Source organism: Neolamprologus brichardi, chromosome 10 (assembly GCF_056152115.1).
Source record: "Neolamprologus brichardi isolate AB-2024 chromosome 10, ASM5615211v1, whole genome shotgun sequence".
NCBI lineage: Eukaryota > Metazoa > Chordata > Actinopteri > Cichliformes > Cichlidae > Neolamprologus > Neolamprologus brichardi.
The window spans coordinates 23,570,211-23,591,357 of NC_142113.1; the positions used below are offsets into that span (position 1 = coordinate 23,570,211).

Here is a 21,147-nt window from a genome sequence, read left to right on the forward strand (position 1 = left end):
CTTGGACTCATCTGTCACTCCTACTGCACACCTCATCACTGGTTTGCTGTTCTCTTACATCTCCTGCACCACCATCACATACTTCTGACTTCCTCATCCAGTACCACATTTCCTCTCTTGGCACTCTGCCATTAGACAGAAAGGAAAAAAACACACACAGACACGTGAAGAAAGCTCTCAAAATATGTGAAAATCCCAGTGGGACCTTCTACAAATCAGTGAAACTGTACAGGAAAGAAGGTCAGACATCAACTAGGGAAAAACAGAATGTAAAAATGGACCAACAGTGTCATTTCTTATGTAGCAGGTTTATCAGAGAAACATTCTCCAATATAAATATGTATAAAAGCACTTTGAGTGGACAGTGTTTGAGCAGAAAAGCACAATAAACTGTAGGAACCAGATCATTTACCTTAGCAAATGATCCCAGGCCTGTGACTCCTCTCCTATGTTATAAATGGCAAGAAAAAATGAGCACTCTTCAGATGTTTTACAACTTTTGACAAAATAAATGCGCTATGTCTCTCTGTGCCTGGTTGGCATCTACAAATACTCTAAAACACTTCTGGGAAAGACCCAGTGAAACAAATAAATAAAATAAACAAATCAATATCTGAATTTAGGTAGCAGGAATTTAGGGGGAAAGTCGTGTCTTTTTGCACAGAATCCAAAATAAATAAAATAAACAAATCAATATCTGAATTTAGGTAGCAGGAATTTAGGGGGAAAGTCGTGTCTTTTTGCACAGAATCCAAAACCATATGTTTTGTATATATTTGAACTTGTTTATTTTTAAAATTACTGACAAAACTTATACCTGACCTGAGTGATTTTTAAAGATTGTGTCAATTTAACTTCAGTGGTAGTCTTATGAAAAATTTTCAGATATCTTCTTCTTCCAAAAATTTCAGCCAGTTTGCCACTCTTCCCTCCCTCATGGACATTTACATTCCTGCAAGATATAAGGAAAAGGCCAGAGACTTCACCATCGCTGATGACCACTCCCACCTTTCACCCTCTCTCTTCAGCTTGCTTGGGGGAAGAACAACATCTAGGCTGCTGAACTTTATCCACCAGGCTGTCAGAGGGCTGAACTCTGTACATTCATATTTTTTCACTGACTGTGATTGGGACTTTTAGTCAACCATTTGCACAGGTCATGACCTGTTGGTCATTTGTTCTTGTATGTTCTTGTAAATGGTAAATGGCCTGCATTTGTATAGCGCTTTTCTAGTCCCTAAGGACCCCAAAGTGCTTCACACTACATTCAGTCATTCACCCATTCACACACTAGCGATGGCAAGCTACATTGTAGCCACAGCTGCCCTGGGGCGCACTGACAGAGGCGAGGCCCTCTGACCACCACCAGTAGGCAAACATGGGGTTAGTATCTTGCCCAAGGATATTTGGCATGCAGGGGGCAGCCTGGGATCGAACCACCAACCTTCTGATTAGTGGCTGACCTGCTCTGCCACCTGAGCTACAGCCACCCCACACGCTGCTCTATTCATTTATTTTATTCATATCTTGCACTACTGCTACTACTGTACATAGGTTTGATTTTTATACATCACCTAGAGTATTTTGATTTTCCTATATGTCTTGTACATGTAGAAAATTGTCAATAAAAAAAATCACTGAATCTTTATTACTGCTAAAAGTAACATAAACAAGTACATTACATGTATATCATACACTCTTGCTTGCATTGTATCTTGAGAGCCACCATCTTAAATCAGGCTTAATATTGTATGGATACTACCCCGACACCTGGTGGTATATCTTGAGGTACAGCATAGCAGACACAAGCCTATGTCAGGATTAAGGATAATCTAGACTAACAGAAAACACTCTAGTTTTGTACTGTTGCTTTTGTTTAGTTGTAAAGAAGTTTTGCCCCATCATGTGGTGAGTGCTGATCACTGCATTACTTGCAACTCAAATTGTCTCTCATAACAATTGTTTTTTTTACAGTTTATAAATGCTAGCAGATATTCAAGATTTCCAAAGAACAATGGGCAATCACAAGCTGATGCATATAAAGGAAAACACTTATTTTCACTTACAGGTTTTATGTTAAGATTAGCCCAAATTTAGCACTTTCTACATTGTGACTATCTTTGTTCTTTGTTTGAAAGCTTTGTATAGCCAAACAGTTATTACTATATACAAGACAGTGCAAAAGATATGTGTCAAAGATTAGAACAGACTTTATTTTATTATATTTCCAAAATGCCACATGATCACAAAACTTGACAAATGATTACTGAGGTATATATATGTCAAGATTTTAACAACATTTAAAGTATAGTATAATACTGTTTATTAACAGCCAGGAGAAAACATCAGCATATGTCTTCTGACAAAAATACATGCTGAGAACACTTATAAAGCAGTGAGGTACACGCCACCCATGGCGTGGGGGGGGCGCGTGTAAAATAGGTTAAAGACATCAGTTACAGTAAATGGTACATCTTAGATGGCTATAAATAGACATAGAACTTCTCATTTCTATAACACCTTCCAAACAAGGCAATGACGTCAAGCCTTCAGGGTCTCTGAGGGCTGGTTGTCGATTCCGGTCATCTGTTACCAAGTAGAACAAAACACAACAGGTTGCAACAAGAAGCTGAATACATTTGGGCCTCTGCTCAGGCCTATTCCTAGATTATATGTATTATATGTATTGTAAGCATGTATGCAATCATCCTTCTATGTTCTAGTTTCCCACACCATGACCTGAAGTCACTGGCTTTAGATATGTATTTAATATTGATGCATCCGACAGTATATTTTCAAAACATTTTTTTTAATTAAAGGGAATCAAAACGTACTCATACACAAGATAGCTGTGACATAATTACAATAATCAAATAAATTGATTTTTTAAAAATAATGATATAAAATAGAATTAAATAATTTAATGTAATTACCTGTGCAGCTTGTAATGAGGATGATCTTTTGGCATCTGCTGACATTGTTTTGAACAATACATGCCAGTTTTCCCATCAGTTGAGCATGTAAGGTGATGGTAACCTTTGAAATGCTGTGTTTTTCTGTACTCTTAGTTGTGGTCTGTAACAAAAGGTTATCGTCCAAAAACAACATAAACTCTAGTTCATCTCCCTCAGAAGAGCAGCTGATTATCTTCTGTTCTGGTGACAAACACAACTGAGATATAGCTGGCTCTAACACAGGAGCTGAAAGACACAGATATATTTTCAAATATAGTCATGTATGTAGATGCAGTGCTGTTTGTAGCCAAACAGTTATTACTATATACAAGACAGTGCAAAAGATATGTGTCAAAGATTAGAACAGACTTTATTTCATTATATTTCCAAAATGCTACATGATCACAAAACTTGACAAATGATTACTGAGCTATATATATATATGTCAAGATTTTAACAACATTTAAAGTATAGTATAAAGTATAGACAACAAGCTGTCGCGAAATCAATCAATGTAGAGCAGTGTCACAAACCACTGAGGCCCCAGAAAAGTGCAATCAAACAGTGAGTTTATTAACAGTCAGGAGAAAACATCAGCATATGTCTTCTGACAAAAATACATGTTGAGGACACTTATAAAGCAGTGAGGTACACGCCCCCCCCCCCCCCCCCCCCCCCCCCCCCCCCCCCCATGGCGTAAAAATAGGTTAAAGACGTCAGTTACAGTAAATGGTACATCTTAGATGGCTATAAACAGACATAGAACTTCTCATTTCTATAACACCTTCCAAACAAGGCAATAACGTCAAGCCTTCAGGGTCTCTGAGGGCTGGTTGTCGACTCCGGTCATCTGTTACCAAGTAGAACAAAACACAACAGGTTGCAACAAGAAGCTGAATACATTTGGGCCTCTGCTCAGGCCTATTCCTAGATTATATGTATTATATGTATTGTAAGCATGTATGCAATCATCCTTCTATGTTCTAGTTTCCCACACCATGGATCACATGGACAGTCACGTCAGTGAAGCTTAAAACCTTCAATGAACCGAACATCAACTTGAAATAAGCACAAATATGCAATGTGTATCAAATACTCCTGGCTGTACCTGTAATAAAAGTTAACATAATAAAAGGATCCTTAAATGAACATCTTCAATAAACAACTTTAATGCAATATCAATACTGTGAGAAATATTATTAAATGGAATAATGCTGTAAAGAATGTTATTAATGCAATTATAATGATGCAGGTTATATGGCAGCAATAAAATAATTTCTGTATCTCCACAACCACTTTTTATGTCTACATTATATTGAAATGTTTCATTATTGCAAACATTTTAAGAGATGCTTATTATTATGTTTAACATCTTAACAGATACTCTGACCCATAACTATCATAAAATGCTTCGAGTGGAAGTAGACGCCTTTCGCACATGCATGGTACAGATCGGGTTTTCAGTACAGATCAGGTAGTCACAGTGGTCCCTCATTTATCACAGGAGTTACATTCGAAAAATAACCCGCAATAGGTGAAATCCGCGAAGTAGCCAACTTTTACAATTGTTATAGATGTTTTAAAGCTGTAAATTTGACAAGCCGAACGCATTCTGTACCGTACAGGAGACACGGCACGAAATTGATTGACAATGGTCTACAGCCAATTAAGATGCTGAACACAATGCGCTGTTAAAAAAAATACATGGAAAATTGCATTAAAAAAATCAGCAAAACAGCAAGGCCACGAAAGGTGAACCATATAGTTTGTGGTTCGAAAAGTCATGACAATCCACACAGTGAAGATTACTGACCTCAAACAAGAACCACAACTCACATCTGCTGTGAACACCTATACTCAAAATCACAAGCAAATCAGCAATTTGAGCCCATGTGTGGAAGTATTACTGACCAGTAAACTTTATTGACTCTCCAAGATCAGACAGGTTTAGATTTTCGTTAAAATTTTAACAGAATTAAAGTTTATGATTTGGGTCAGTAGGTTGAAAGAAATGGGACAAAGCACAATAAAGGCAGTCTTACATTTAAACAGAAAGAGCATAATGCTGAGGGGCAAGGTCAGAAAGAATATTTGATGAAAACATTCATTTGCATGTTAATCGGATGGTGTTTTTCTTGCGTGCTGTTTCACTCTAACATCTGAGTAGATGATATTGTCTTCACTATGATCTGAAAAATCTAACAACAGAAAAAAGATGGTGAAATAAGGTAAATATTCCCACTGCACATATATATGATTTGCAAAATTATTTTTAGGATTATCAAGTAAACTGAATTTCTTTTTCTTTTTTTGTAAACTTATTGAAATAAAATTAAGTGAAAATTAAGTGTGGTGTTTCTTTTACCTTTATTGACAGTCATGGGGTCAGTTTTCTTATTGAAATGCTTTACACCAAGAAAAACAGCCAAAACAAGAAGTAGAGTGCTAATGCTTGCTACCACAGCCACAGTCACAACAGTACCTAGAAAATATATAAATCAACACTGAGCAACTGAAATATTGCATGTTATTTAAGGGTTACATGACCTGAAGTCACTGGCTTTAGATATGTATTTAATATTGATGTATCCGACAGTATATTTTCAAAACATTTTTTTTAATTAAAGGGAATCAAAACGTACTCATACACAAGATAGCTGTGACATAATTACAATAATCAAATAAATAGATTTTTTTAAATAATGATATAAAATAGAATTAAATAATTTAATGTAATTACTTGTGCAGCTTGTAATGAGGATGATCTTTTGGCGTCTGCTGACATTGTTTTGAACAATACATGCCAGTTTTCCCATCAGTTGAGCATGTAAGGTGATGGTAACCTTTGAAATGCTGTGTTTTTCTGTACTCTTAGTTGTGGTCTGTAACAATAGGTTATCGTCCAAAAACAACATAAACTCTAGTTCATCTCCCTCAGAAGAGCAGCTGATTATCTTCTGTTCTGGTGACAAACACAACTGAGATATAGCTGGCTCTAACACAGGAGCTGAAAGACACAGATACATTTTCAAATATAGTCATGTATGTAGATGCAGTGCTGTTTGAAATTCAAAAGATCCAGTGCCAGTCCTGCAAACTATCATCATTATGCTTGTGTAAGTTTTTTTTCTGTTTGAAAGTGAAAATGGGAGTATGCAACAAAAAATACAAATTTTTTTATGTAATTCATTTTAAGTTGTTTATCTTTAAGGCAAACTTCATAATACAAACTGCAACTAAGGAGTAACTACCCTGTGATTACTTGTAATTTCAGGTAACAAGCCAGGTAAAATTAAAAGACTTTGATCATTTCTATTTATCTTTACACCACATTTCTAAAGTGTACATTGCTGTTAAATGTTATTTGAAAAAAATTACTTTTTCAATCCTACCTTGTATATCCAGATAGACGTTTTTGGTGTGCAATAATGAACCACTAGTAGAGCTGTGTATTTCCACCATATACTCTCCAGAGTCATTTTTTGTTGGTTTGTTGATATGATTCTTGTATTTTTCATTTATTATATTTAATAAATCATTTGACAATGTTAAAACGTTACTTGCATTCTTTTTCAAACTTGTCTTTGTGTGTGTTTTAGTAGGTAGGTAAAAAATGAGCGGTTCGTCAAGTACTCCAAAACACGTTTGTGGTCCAGGTTGAGTTAAATTGCATTCCAAAGCTCCTAAAAGGGAAAAAAAGTTGTTGTTTTAAAAAAAAAAAAAAAAAAGTAAAAACCTTACATGTGATGTACCGTCATGAGTACAGTTACTAATTAAGATTTAGTTATATATAATGCAACAGTGTAGTAAAGTTAATAAATAGCATTGTAAAATACTTGTTGTAAATGACTTTCAATCTTAATATAAAAATTATAAACGTAGCAATTTTGTTCAACTCTATACAGCGATTGCTAAAATGTACCTTGTGCCAGAGCAGTCTGCGCCAGAGTTGTGACGATCATGTAGACCAAAATCATTTTCTGTGGTGATAGAATTAAAGTATTACCAACATTTAACAGTGGACATAAATGGCCTCTTTTATTCCTCTTTTAAACCAACTGTCTTCTCAGTCAAAATTTGAACACTGGCATCTTCAAAAGAGGGAACTTTATCCTTTAGGTGCAAATGTACAGCTCAGTATTGTCCTTGATAAAATTCAGTTTTATTTAAAAATGAAGAAGAAAAAAATATAAATAAATTTCATAAATGCTACACTCAGATAATATAGATATATGACGATTATCTATATAAATAGATGGCAGTTTTAGAGATACAAATTTAAATAGGTTATACTTTTCAAAATTGTACAAAAAAATTGTAAAAGTCACTCACCACATTTACAATACAGGCTCTTGTTTCTGGTCTTTTTGTCTTATGTGGAGAGAATTGAGGAGGCAGTTACACTGATACTGTAGTCATTATCGGGTCAAATACTAGGCTGTATGTAGTATTCAGAAACATTAGGTATATATTCTGTGCTACCATAGAGTACCTTTGGCAAATGTTTTTCTGTGGCTTTTATTAAAAGCACAGCTTTTTCCTTTTTTTATATTCTTTTCCATCAAACCAAGTAGAAGAGCTAAAATATTCCAAATTACAGGCAGATTAGAATTAGAAGCTGGAAAACACAAATATCCAGATGGCATAGTAAGATATGGTTGATATGTATATCAAAGACACATACTCTTGTACATGGTTGTATTCTACTGGGCATTCAACATAAAATGTTTGCAAAGTGGCCGCTACTATGTGACGCACATAGCCATAAATAGTAAGTTTTCACTTCAGATTAAAAAGATAATTTAGTAAACCTGTGCTTTTTTTTTTGCGCTATTTATTGTTATCTCTTCTGTTTTGGAACCTTTTAAAATGAAAAGTATAGTAGCTTTTATGCATTTTTTAAAGTCATAAGCGTAGCATTACTCACATGCACCTTCCTCTTAGTGGCAGCAGGATAGTTTGGGCAATCTACTCTATTTGTCTTGTGGTTTTCTTAGAATGAAGGAAGTATGTAGAATCATTGAACTACTCAGACACTTGGGGCGTTATTTTATTTGTTCTCTTTTTAACGACAATACTAGTTGCAAACTAATAATGTCATATATTAGTTGGATAAAGACTGCTGATGTAAGTTAGAATAATTTTTCAAACTGTATAGATGTTTGAGTTTAAAGTTCTAAGTATAAATTATGTGAGCTGTAATGTCCTTAATTTAATTCTTCTATTGACTTTTCAGTTGCACTAACAACTTAAATTATAACAAAGAAAATGATCTGAGATGATTAAACTTAAGTGGAAAAGACTTTTTCTGTCGGGGAACCCACAACAATGTAAAACACACAATATATAAATGACACAATGAACAATACACATAAACCACAATAATAAAAAAAAGAAAACAATCGAAATTCTTATATAGAAAAAATACAGGATTACAAATATGAATACCACAGAATTTACATAAGGTGCAGTTGGAGTCTGGCAGTGTGAAGCAATGTGACAGTTCAACTATTCAGGAGGGAAATAGCAAGATGTTTAGTATAAATTATTTAGTATTATGCTCCACAGAATATGAAAGATTATTAATATTAAACCATCAATCCTTTATTTATGGAAAGTGTCCCAGGCCATCGCTGTGTGAATGTGGAGAAGAGGAAGAGAGGACCCAAATGCAGGACTCGCAGGCTGGTGAAGGATGTGGACGGTGTTTATTAGGAAGGCAGGGTGACCAGAATATAACAGATAGACTGATGCTGACTGAAGATGCTGAGGAAATAGAACGGAACATAAGTCACAGAGACAGATGTCAAACACAATAAAACTGGAAACATGAACATGTGGAACATAAACAGAAAACATGAACAAACTGAAAACACTGGGTCAGAGACCCAGCCCATATGGAAAAGATATACTACATATACATACTACAGTTTCTATTAGAAACTGTAGTATGAACATGGTGAGGGATTACTAAATATAAACATTACTAAATAATGTTTAGTAACATTATTATTATATATTTATATTACTAAATATAAACATTAACTTATTGCACCATTTAATTTTTTATTTTACAGGCTTTTAAAACAGCAGTAATTCAGACAATAATTCTGATTTCTACAGTGCCAAATGGGACAGGCAATAATAATAATGATAATACTACTACTAATAATAATAAATAAATACATTTATTATAAATCAAAAAAAGCTTGAAAAAGACCTTCATTTATTCAAGGCAATCTGGGGCGGGGGGGGGGGGGGGGGGGTTCTTACAAAAAAACAACAACAGTAATGTCATGAAGTGTGGACAGTATTTTTAAAACCTACATTGATGGTATAATCATGTATTTACTATTCAGACCAAAGTAGCTGTATAAATAAGAGAATCACAAAATATTACAATGAAATATCTGTTAACCTGTATGCAGTCATACCTCTTTTCATGGTATTGATTTTATTTCATGTCTTGCATAGGACACTCAGCAACATAGTGTGAATTATCAAAGCTTGTTAGATGAAGCTAACAGGAAGTTTCACATTTGATATGAAAACCAAATGAACAATAGAGTGTATTTACACCACAAGTTGTTCCATTCTCACTGTCTCACTGTCACACTAGGTTGATCATTTTTATCTACAAAGATAAAATAGAGCACAGAGAAAATGAAAGAAAAGCAAATCTAGTGATGGTACCTTCAGTTTGACTGAATTATACCCCCAAAAAGGTTAAATACATATGTAGAGTTACACTAAATTTTTTCGAACACTTACATATAGCACTGAAAACAGTGCTGTATGTATAACTGAAAACTAATTTAATTTACTATATATGTATATTCCCTGAAATAAATATGCAGTTGTATGTCAGAAAACATTATTAATCTTGTGAGCAAACGCTTGGAAATACTTTACTTCTGCCGGCCGCCAGGTACCAAAATTAGTACATAAAATTTGAAGTTAGCTAATGTTTATGGTAACATTCAAAACACTGGATTTCTCAGCTGTCCAGTTTCTTGATAATTGGTTGTGATCTTTGCTTTGTATGAGAATTGAAAAATCAAAGGGACCATATATTTCCACTGATAACACTTATGACACCAACTGTCAGCCACCTGCAATGTAGTACTCATTCACATTGTGTGTCAGGTGACCTCAGTAGACCACATGGTTAATAGTGTAAAGACAAATGAAGAGGAGGACGTCAGTCCTGGCATCATAAGCATATTTACTGAAGTAAAAAAAAAATTTAATTATCTTTTACAGAATAAAATGCTATCGTTTAAATTTTTGTATCATTATTATTTAGTTTTGTATTTCTAGCGCTCTAGTTCCTCGTTTGCTCTCTGAATTCTAGTTCTTTTCCTGTGCCCTGGTGTTTAGTATGGGTTTATTTCAGTGTTCATGTTTTTTGTCTTGTTCCCCCAGTCAGTTGTGTCTCTTGTCACTCCTGTACCTGTGACCGTGTTCCCTCTGTTCTGTATCAAGTCCGTGCCTCTGGGCCTGTCATGCATTTCCTCTTTTATCTTGATAGTCCTTGGCCCTCATCAGCGTATTTTGTTTTGCCTTCCCTCATATTTTAGTGTCTGAATAGACCCAGCTGTGTTCCCACCTATTTCCCATCCTCTTGTGTTCCTGCTTGTGTATTTTAGTTCTGAGTCTTCCCCTGCTCAGTATCACGTCGTACCTTTGCATTAGATGTGTGTTCCTCACCCGTCGTGTTTTGTTAGGTTGTCATGCCACGTCATAAACTTCCAGTGCAGGTCGTTCTTCCTAGTTTGAGTTGTGTTATTTTCTAGCTCATGTATTATGTTCTCAGTTTGTTTTTTGCCAGCAAATAAAGCTACCACCTTAAGTTATATACTCTGTCTCAGAGTCCTGCATTTGGGTCCTCCTCCTGCCTGCAACACAACCAAACCTTGACAGCAAATTAAAGTAAAAGATGCAACCCCTAATCCTACTCAAGTAAATTTAAATAAATGTAAGTAAATGTAAGTTGTTGTTGTTTTTTTTTTTTTATGTAACATGGATCAACTGGCTGAATTGCCACCTCAGCATGCAGCCAAGTTCTACTGAGTGTAGCTAATGGCCTACTAATTTTATTCAGGTGTGTTGCAGCACGGACATATTTAAAAGTTTCAGTAAACCAGCCCTTGAGGACTGTAGTTTGACATCCCTGGTGTAGAAACACCTTATTGCATTTGATCAGGTGGTTAAGACATTCAGACCTTCCAATTAACCACTTTGTTTCCCATTCCTGACATTTTCTTGCCAGTTATGATCCCACTGACAGTACTTAAATTGATGTTGGTGGTGAGGCTCATCCCTCAGGCCCTTGGTTATATAACGTGTGCAAGTAGCACCTGCAGTATGTCGATGGTGAAGGATTCCTAAATTAAATGAGACCATAAATTTATCAGGTCTGTACAGACCTTTACACTGACAGTCATCTCATTAAGTGTGAATTATATTTTTAAAGCCTATGTTAATGTACTGTGATATATTTATTGGTGATAGCAAAATCACGAAATTATAGTAACAGAACATAAAATATGTGGGGTGCAGTAAGCACTCGTTTCCTGTTATTGAACTGCGCTTCTCAGAATTGTGGTGGACATACACTTAAAGCATTTTTTTCCCATGTCTTGTATGGTATACCAAACTTTGTTAAGACACGAACAGGAAGTTTCAAATAAGACATAAGAACCAAACAAGTGCTAGTGTGTTTAGACCACAACTTTTTCCATTCTAACAGTCTCTGCTTCAGACAAGTAACGACTAGGTGTTTATTTTTATCTACAAAGACACAATACAACACAGAGACACACTAATATAATGAAAGAGAAAGAGATGTGGTTACAGTACATGAAGTTAGACTAATTAAAAAAAAAAAGTAGAGTTTACTTTTGAATATTACTTCCTTATGTGATGGACAGGAACATTTTTTGAATATATATACATAAACACATAAACACACACACATATATGTGTATATATATATATATATATATATATATATATATATATATATATATAACTGTATATAAATGTATACATATAAGAAGCTACCTCCTGAGACCCGAACTTTTCCACAGCATGCATTTCTAATTTCACTTTGATATTTGGGCATATTGGGACCCGATGAATGTAAAAACAAAGAATTACCAGAATTTCTTTTTTTTTTTTACCTGATTTTTGTTTCTTAGAAAATTAAGAGCCACATATGAGGATATTCATTTTAAATTTTGATAAAACAGAGGCAGTATCATGTCCTCGTAGGCCCTTCTAGAGCAAAATTTAGTATTTTGGTCTAGACAACCCATAATGTGATGTCCACATATGTGGACGCCAGGTCCTAGGAGGTTAAAAACAGAACATATTAAAACATGCTGTATCATAAAATGTGGTTACTTTTGTCTCCATCTTGTGTTTAAAAATGATCGGGGTCTTTCAGTTTGTCCTCTGTTAACATGTTCCTCACAGCAATAACAAAATAGTTTATGCTTATCATTCATGTTAGTCCTTTTGATTGTTGAATCTTTGAGTAATTACAATAACTCAATAATGAAAAATAAACAAATAAATAATAAATAATAACAAATAATCAATAGCGAAAAAAAAAATTGTATACCAGCAAAAAAAATCATCAATCCATCTTCTTCATGGCTGATCCACTTCAGGCTCAACGTCAGTGCTGGAACCTATCCCAGCTGATTCTCCTGAGTTGATTTTGTTTAATTTGTTTGGACTTATCACTCTAACATCTGTGTAGATAATGTCACTGTCAACATCATCTGCAGAGGGAAAAATAAACAAAGAAGTGTAGTGTGTTTTGGAGGAAGTTATATTGTTTTAAAAGTCTTTTTTTCCCAAGTAATGTTTAAGTATTTCACTTACCCTCCTCAACAGTTGTGGGTCTTGCTTTTTTACAAAACTGTTTTACAGCCAAACCCAAAGCCACAACGATAAAGAGCGTGATGACAGTTGCTATCACTGTCAAGGTTGTAACAGAATCTGAAATTCAAAAGCAAATGTTAGACAATATTGAATAATCTGACAAAATGAAAGATACCAAAATGCTTCTCAGATATTTATTTATATTTTGTTCCATTGTTCCATCCACCTGATGTTCAACATACAGTAACATCATAGGGCATGTATAATAACTTTTACCCACAAGAATTCACAAGTGACATCCAATACCACAATTTGAAGACACTGAGGCTGAAAGGTAAACTGTTTTTGTCATAACTGTCTGCATGGCAGGCAGAGGTTGGGACACCAATTGCAGGACTTAAATACTAACAGATGAACTAAAGGGGGCGGCTTTTTTGCCATAACACCAAAACTCAGGAACACTAAATACAAGAAAACAAAAAAGGAAAATAAGAACTTGGAACTGGGAGCTAAGGGTAACTAGGAATAAATTAGTACCTCAGGGAAACAACTAGGATGAAGCAACAATGAGCAAAGTAAGACAGTGGACCTAGATACACATCGGATCACGAAGGGATGGGAAACACTAGGGAAAACAGCCGGAACTAATACAAAAAAGTAAGGCTAAAAAGGAAAACTGAATACGATTCACACAGGAGCAGAGACTGTCAGAATACAGAAGGAACCACACTGAGACATGCACTGAATAAATATAGGGAACAGAATGACCGAGGGACACGACTGGGAAACAGATGAATGGATGGAGACAGAACTATACATGATAGAAAACACAGAGAAGCAAAAATCAGTAACAAAGGGGACACAAAGGCGAGACCAAGCAACTGGGCATGAACGGGAACTTATTAAAAGAACAAGTGACTAAGACCCAGAAATACAAGTGATTAAATGAGGAAACAAAACAATAACAGAAAAAGACTAAGAAACAACTGATATCATCATAAGAACAAAAAGTCCAAAAACATAAATACTGGGTTACATACCCAGCAGCATGACAATTTTATCACATATATACTTAAATTCCTTTACAGTAAAATATGTAAAGATATAGAGTACTATATCAGATAATATTTTTGAAATGGTAAGCAATAGATTTTAAATACTCTACCTTTGCAGGCTGCCAGGTGAATAACTGTTTCATTTCTGCTAATATTATTCCAAACTTCGCAACTAAGGTTTCCAGTCAGCTTCCCATGTAAGTTGATAGTAAGATATGAAAAATGGGATGTACTGATGTTTAGAGATTGGTTGTGATCGTTGCTTTGTGTAAGTATCTGACCATCCAAAGTCAAAATGAATCGTACTCCATCTCCTTCAGAGAAGCAGCTGACCTTTATCTGTTCTGATGACAAGCATTTCTGAGACAGGCCTGGCTTTGACACTGGAGCTAGAACAGACAACGAAAAGGACAAAGAAAAAAGAAAAGAAATATATGTAACATTTTTCAGAGTAATCATTTGTTTTTGTATATCTAGGTAATTTACATCTGTTTGACAGCTATATACTTTTAAATCCTATCAGATATGAAATGTTACTGTATTTGGTCCAATTCAGCCTTTGTCAAACTTGCACATAGTGATTACCTTATCTGCCTTTTAGTGAAATTTGCATTTAACTATCACCTAAGTAGACACCAAATTGTGTTTTTTGTTCAAATCAGATTTGTCATTTTACAGATAATAACATGAATTGTGATGGACTGTGAGCTTCTCCATCACTGGCATTCTGGTTCTAAATTGTTAATCACTGTTAACTTTCCAATTTACAGTCCACCAGCAAACACAAGCACATTGCTGCAGTTTCTGATATTAAATAAAATTCATACAACTTATGATAGATGTATTGTTAAGTCTGAAATATTGTCTATTACATCTCTAACATTTATTATGATTTTTAAGTAATACTAAGACATTTTTTAATTTACTAGGTTTGCAATATGTGCATTTATTAATCTTTTAATAAAACATAAGTTTGTATATCTTAACATTAAACATAATTTTGATTTTAAAACAAAAAAAATAAACAAACAAAAACTTACCTTGTATTTTTAGATATACATTCATTTTTTTCAGTAACTTTCCATCATGATCATGTTCTTCCAGCTGGTAATGTCCAGAATGTTTCTTTGTGGCTTCAACTACTTTGAGTATTACAGTGTCTATGCTGTCGGACTGATTTACATATTCCTTATCTAATGTAACTTTCCCTTGATTGCTTATTTTCAAAATCCTGTGTTTGTCATCCTTCGTGGTTACAATCGAAGTACCACGTTTATATGTCAGATGAAAAATTAGCGGCTGTCCTGTAGCACCAAAACAAGTTGCAGAAGATTCAGAGAAAATGCATTCACCTGAGCCTAAAAGAAAAAAAAACCCAAGATATTATGTAAAATATAGATTGAAAGGAAACTAAATATATAAATAAAATAAAACTGACAAATTATATATTTTAATTTTAGGCTAATCCAGTATAATTGCTAACTGCACTGTAAGTATACGTAATCCTCAAATATAAATCTTTAACTATAATAAATATTTTTTTAATTATAGGTCATTCAATCAGTATTTTTGTATTGAAAGCTGAGTACAACATACTATTAAACTGAGTACCTTTTGCCAGGGCTGTTGTTGCCAGAACTGCAATGCTAATGTAGATAATAATCATTGTTTCTGTAACACAGACATCAACATTTTGAAACACGTCACACTATATTTAAAGTTATGCTCGCCCTAGTTTATTCAAACATTTACAAGGTTACATACAAAGTTGTTTCCGTATAAATCAAAAAAAGGTTAAATAATATCTAAAGACTAGCATACATGTGTGATTATTAATACTTTTGTGAAATAAAACTTTAAAAACTATCTTGTTTTAATCAGTATCAACCTTCATAGATTCAAATTAAAAGCTTTCACTCACCATTTAAGGAGGGCATGTGTTCTATGTGGTAGCGTGAGACTGCACTGTGAATTTTTAATAGACTCAAGGTTGGCCTAAGGTCATCCTCTTTGCTTCTAAAGAAAGTAGCTATTGACCCACAGATGTACAAATTGGTCTAGCAAGCAAGCAAGCAATTTATTTATATAGCACTTTCAGACAACTCACAGCTGAAAACAAAGTGCTGTACACTTGACATGAGAAAAAAAACAATACATTAAATTATATTTTAAAAATAAACTAATAATTGAAATTAAATTAAAACAATAAAATCAGTTAATTAAAACCTAAGTTAGTAACAACAAGTTTGAAATACTCTGCCGGGTTCCTAAATCAATAGAGGCAGAATCACAAGGTCTGCTTGGACTAAACACGATCACCTTTGTTTTGCTTGAATTACATTTTAAAAGGTTTTGGGGACATCCAAGTTTCAATATCTTCTAGACATGACAGAAGCGATTTAATACAGAAGGCATCTTTCCGCTTCAGAGGCAGATAAATGTGGTAGTTGTCGGCATAACAGTGGAAGGATATTTCATGCCTTCTAAGGATGGTTCCCAAGGGCTATAAATATAATAAAAAAAGAATCCTTGAATCGAGGCCTGAGCAGGTCCAATTCAATTCAATTTCAATTCAATTTTATTTATATAGCGCCAAATCACAACAAATGTCGCCTCAAGGCGCTTCATAGATACAGAGAAAAGCCCAACAATCATATGACCCCCTATGAGCAAGCACTTTGGCGACAGTGGGAAGGAAAAACTCCCTTTTAACAGGAAGAAACCTCCGGCAGAACCAGGCTCAGGGAGGGGCGGCCATCTGCTGCGACCGGTTGGGGTGAGAGAAGGAAGACAGGATAAAGACATGCTGTGGAAGAGAGACAGAGATTAATAACAGATACGATTCAATACAGAGAGGTCTGTTAATACATAGTGAGTGAGAAAGGTGACTGGAAAGGAAAAACTCAATGCATCATGGGAATCCCCCGGCAGCCTACATCTATTGCAGCATAACTAAGGGAGGATTCAGGGTCACCTGGTCCAGCCCTAACTATATGCTTTAGCAAAAAGGAAAGTTTTAAGCCTAATCTTAAAAGTAGAGATAGTGTCTGTCTCCCGAATCCAAACTGGAAGCTGGTTCCACAGAAGAGGGGCCTGAAAACTGAAGGCTCTCCCTCCCATTCTACTTTTAAATACTCTAGGAACAACAAGTAGGCCTGCAGAGCGAGAGCGAAGTGCTCTAATAGGGTGATATGGTACTACAAGGTCATTAAGATAAGATGGGGCCTGATTATTTAAGACCTTGTATGTGAGGAGCAGGATTTTGAATTCAATTCTGGATTTAACAGGAAGCCAATGAAGGGAAGCCAAAACAGGAGAAATATGCTCTCTCTTTCTAGTCCCTGTCAGTACTCTTGCTGCAGCATTTTGGATTAACTGAAGGCTTTTCAGTGAGTTTTTTGGACATCCTGATAATAATGAATTGCAGTAGTCCAGCCTGGAAGTAATAAATGCATGAACTAGTTTTTCAGCGTCACTCTGAGACAGGATATTTCTAATTTTAGAGATGTTGCGCAAATGGAAGAACGCAGTCTTACATATTTGTTTAATATGTGCGTTGAAGGACATATCCTGGTCAAAAATGACTCCAAGGTTCCTCACAGTGTTACTGGAGGCCAAGGTAATGCCATCCAGAGTAAGAATCTGGTTAGATACCAAATTTCTAAGCTTTTCAGCGCCGAGTACAATGACCTCAGTTTTATCTGAGTTAAGAAGCAGAAAGTTAGTGGCCATCCAAGTCTTTATGTCTTTAAGACATTCCTGCAGTTTAACTAATTGGTGTGTGTTATCTGGCTTCATGGACAGATAGAGCTGGGTGTCATCTGCATAGCAGTGAAAATGTATGCTATGTCTTCTAATGATGCTGCCTAGGGGAAGCATGTATAATGTAAACAGAATTGGTCCTAGCACTGAACCCTGTGGAACTCCATAATTAACCTCAGTGTGTGAAGAGGACTCTCCATTTACATGCACAAATTGGAGTCTATTAGATAGATATGATACAAACCACTGCAGTGCAATACCTGTAATACCTACAGCATGTTCTAATCGCTCTAATAGAATATTATGGTCAACAGTATCGAATGCTGCACTAAGGTCAAGAAGGACAAGCACAGAGATGAGTCCACTGTCAGAGGCCATAAGAAGATCATTTGTAACCTTCACTAAAGCTGTTTCTGTGCTGTGATGAGCTCTGAAACCTGACTGAAACTCTTCAAATAAACCATTCCTCTGCAGATGATCTGTTAGCTGAGGCCGGCCGCGTGGAAGACTCCTCCAGCGGAGGCAGAAGGCTGAACGGGCCCCTCGGACCATCCAGCAGCTTTAGACGAAGGCTGATGCGGTTCTCCAGAACACCCAGCAGGAACAAATGAAGGCTGGACGGGCCCCTCGGACCCTCCAGCAGAGGCAGACACAGGGTCAGCAGGTATGGAGACCCTTGACTGACCAGATAACTGAGCTGCGGGCAGAGCTAATGGCTGAGCTGGTGAGTGGGCTACAGGCTGAGCCAGTGAGTGGGCTAACGGTTGAGCTGCAGGCTGCACTACAAGCTGAGCTGAGCTGCTGACAGGGTAGGTGACCAAACTGCAGACTGAGCAGATAACTGAACAGATAACAAAATGGATGACTGAGTCAGAGGAGCTGGTGACTGAGCAACAATAACAATAACACTGAACCGAAGGCAACACAGCAGGTAACTGAACTGCAGACTGTGCAGAAAACTGGGCCGGTGACTGAGTCAGTTTTTTAATGTCCACAAAACTCACCAAACAGGGAGTGCAGGACAGGAAGCTGTCAAAGAGCACCACCTGTATGTGCTGCTTGCAATTGTCTGTGGCATGGATTATGCTCCTGCAGTAGTCCCATAGCTGCGCAACCTATTCCTCCTCCAAGGCAAACCGTGAGTCTGCTGGGTCCATGTTGTGGTCGTGTCGTTCTGTCCTGGTCTGTGTGCAGGCAGGCAGGAAATGGACCCAATGTGCAGATTCACAGAGGCACAGATATTTAAAGGGATATTGTTAGGGTGTATGTTTTCTTCTTTTTAAGTTTTGGTATTTGTATATGATAACCATGTTATTCTTGGTGAATGGCTTGCCTCTTGATGCCATTGTTCTGACCATTATTTTATTAAAACTCCCCATGGAATTTCTAATGGTTGATAAAAATTTATGGCTTGTAGGCATGACATTTTTCACCTTCTACTATAAAGGGGCAGTAGGAATGTTTGGGGCATCATACAGTTGCTTGCCTTTCTTACAGACAACTAATATAATAACGAATTAAGCCAAGAGTGAGATGGACAGTTAAAAACCAAAGTTTCTTTCTTTTTCTGCCACTGTCTCATCTGCAGCATTAATGTGAAACTAACAGGCCCATAAGAAACTTGTTTAACCTCTGGCTTAAAATCAGTTAGACAGAACTTTGAAGACTTTAACCAAGTACTTCAAAGTTCTTACAGGTAAGAGGAAGACAGCTTCAACCGTCTGTGTGTTGAAAAATAGTAACACATCCGCACCATATTTTCTTGTTAGTAATGTTAACAGCGTTTTAACAATAGAAATAGTAATTAGTTAGATTACTCGTTACTAAAAAAAAGTAAAGCCTTTAGTAACATTGTTACTCTTAATCACCATTACTTTTAACTGTTACTTTTTGTCACCTCATATCCTGAATGTGGGTTAGTCCTGTACATTAATGCTCAGTCTGTGTTCCCCTCTCACATCTGGCTGCCTGCCAGGCCTATACAATAAAATCTTGATTCTGAACAGAAGATAAAAGGTGGAGATGTGGGAGCAGCAGGCAGTCAGACAAAAGTAAATGGAGTCATTCTCCAAATCAAGGCCACCTCATTGGACTGCTACAGTTGTAACCCAATTATTCCCAAGCCATATGTTTTCAATGTAATGGTATATACAGTGATATATACAGTGAAAGGAAATGTGGTAATTTTTTATTCCACTGATAAACAAAAACTGACATGAGCTGTCACTGATGGTTGATGCCATTTAAGTCTTTAAAGAATTAGTTATCAACTGGAATATCTATTTTTATACAGGAAAAGCACACTTTACCAAAATGTACTTAAGGCCATGTTGCACTAAAGATGGAAAAAATAGGCAAATGTAAATCACACTGTCAGTTGATAATTACTGTTTGTATCTAATATGAAACTTTCACACTGTTAGTTAATAGAAATGCCTTTGGCCCCATCATGTGGTCAGTGCTGATCACTGCATTAAATGCAAATCAAGCTTCATCTTGTCTCAAATTGTTCTTTCCCTGTACTATCCAACATTATAGATGTCGACATATTGACGCAGAGAAATTGATAGTAATAAAGTAATACAAATAAAGAAAATGTTAAAAAAAAAAAGAAGAAGACGAAAAAATCTACTTGTGTATTAAGGAAAAGGCAGCATTATTCTGTTTATCTCTTATGCTTGCTTTTGTTGTAATGTTTTTTTATGGTAAAACAGACAAACACAGCATGAGGAAAACAAAATCTTTATTATACTTCAAAAATGGGACATGATGACAAATGCCACTTTTCAAATGTCTTTTTTATACATATCAACAAACATTCTTATTACTGCTGCATTTGTGTCACATAAAATATTTTAAAATGTCACCTGGTTAATTAGCACTATTTCCACAATGAAACAGGCTAATGTGTAAAGTAATTACAAGCTGCCTCATGTGCCCTTCATGTTTTTTGTATTGTTGCTTGATAAGAATATGTGAGCATTTACTATTATGGATCATCTACTATGATTCGTAATAGTGAACAAACAAGCCATTGTTATGCATGGTACCGATACTGTAGTTGCACACTGACCTCTGTACAACGGCAGCAGCTGTTTAGCAGTTTAGCAGCTCAGTGACCACACGACCTTGTGGTTTCTAAGGTTGTGACAATCAACGCAGTGAAGACCAGCTATGATGCTTGAGGCACAGCTCACATCTTCTCAACAAAACACAATGTAAGCAAAGCACTATTGAAAAAAGGCTTTGTTTGGATTAGGACTTTTACAATATTGTCAATATTGTTGCTGTTGTTTATTTGATATATGTCAGTATGCTTAAAAAAGGTGAATGAAGATGAGCCCAGAGAAAAGAAGGCAATACCTTTCTTATTACATGAAGAATACCTCTTCATGTAATAAGAAAGTAACATCAATTGCAGATGTCTTACTTTGATAGGAATCATCATTGTAGAGTTTCAGCTAAGTTCAGGTCAGATATAA

General features: G+C 35.8%; 1 protein-coding gene across 1 annotated transcript; it reads right to left on the reverse strand.

The window, feature by feature from the left end:
* Positions 1 to 7: 7 nt before the first annotated feature.
* On the reverse strand, positions 8 to 15,840 carry LOC148100943 (uncharacterized). The gene is made up of 11 exons (XM_087846970.1): positions 15,825 to 15,840; positions 15,515 to 15,574; positions 14,185 to 14,292; positions 12,849 to 12,965; positions 12,714 to 12,745; positions 6,877 to 7,000; positions 6,347 to 6,637; positions 5,695 to 5,961; positions 2,934 to 3,200; positions 413 to 446; positions 8 to 125 (listed from the first exon to the last, which is right to left on the reverse strand). Exons 1-11 carry the CDS (start codon positions 15,838 to 15,840, stop codon positions 8 to 10), a joined length of 1,434 nt encoding a protein of 477 aa, XP_087703096.1.
* Between the last annotated feature and the right edge of the window lie 5,307 nt (positions 15,841 to 21,147).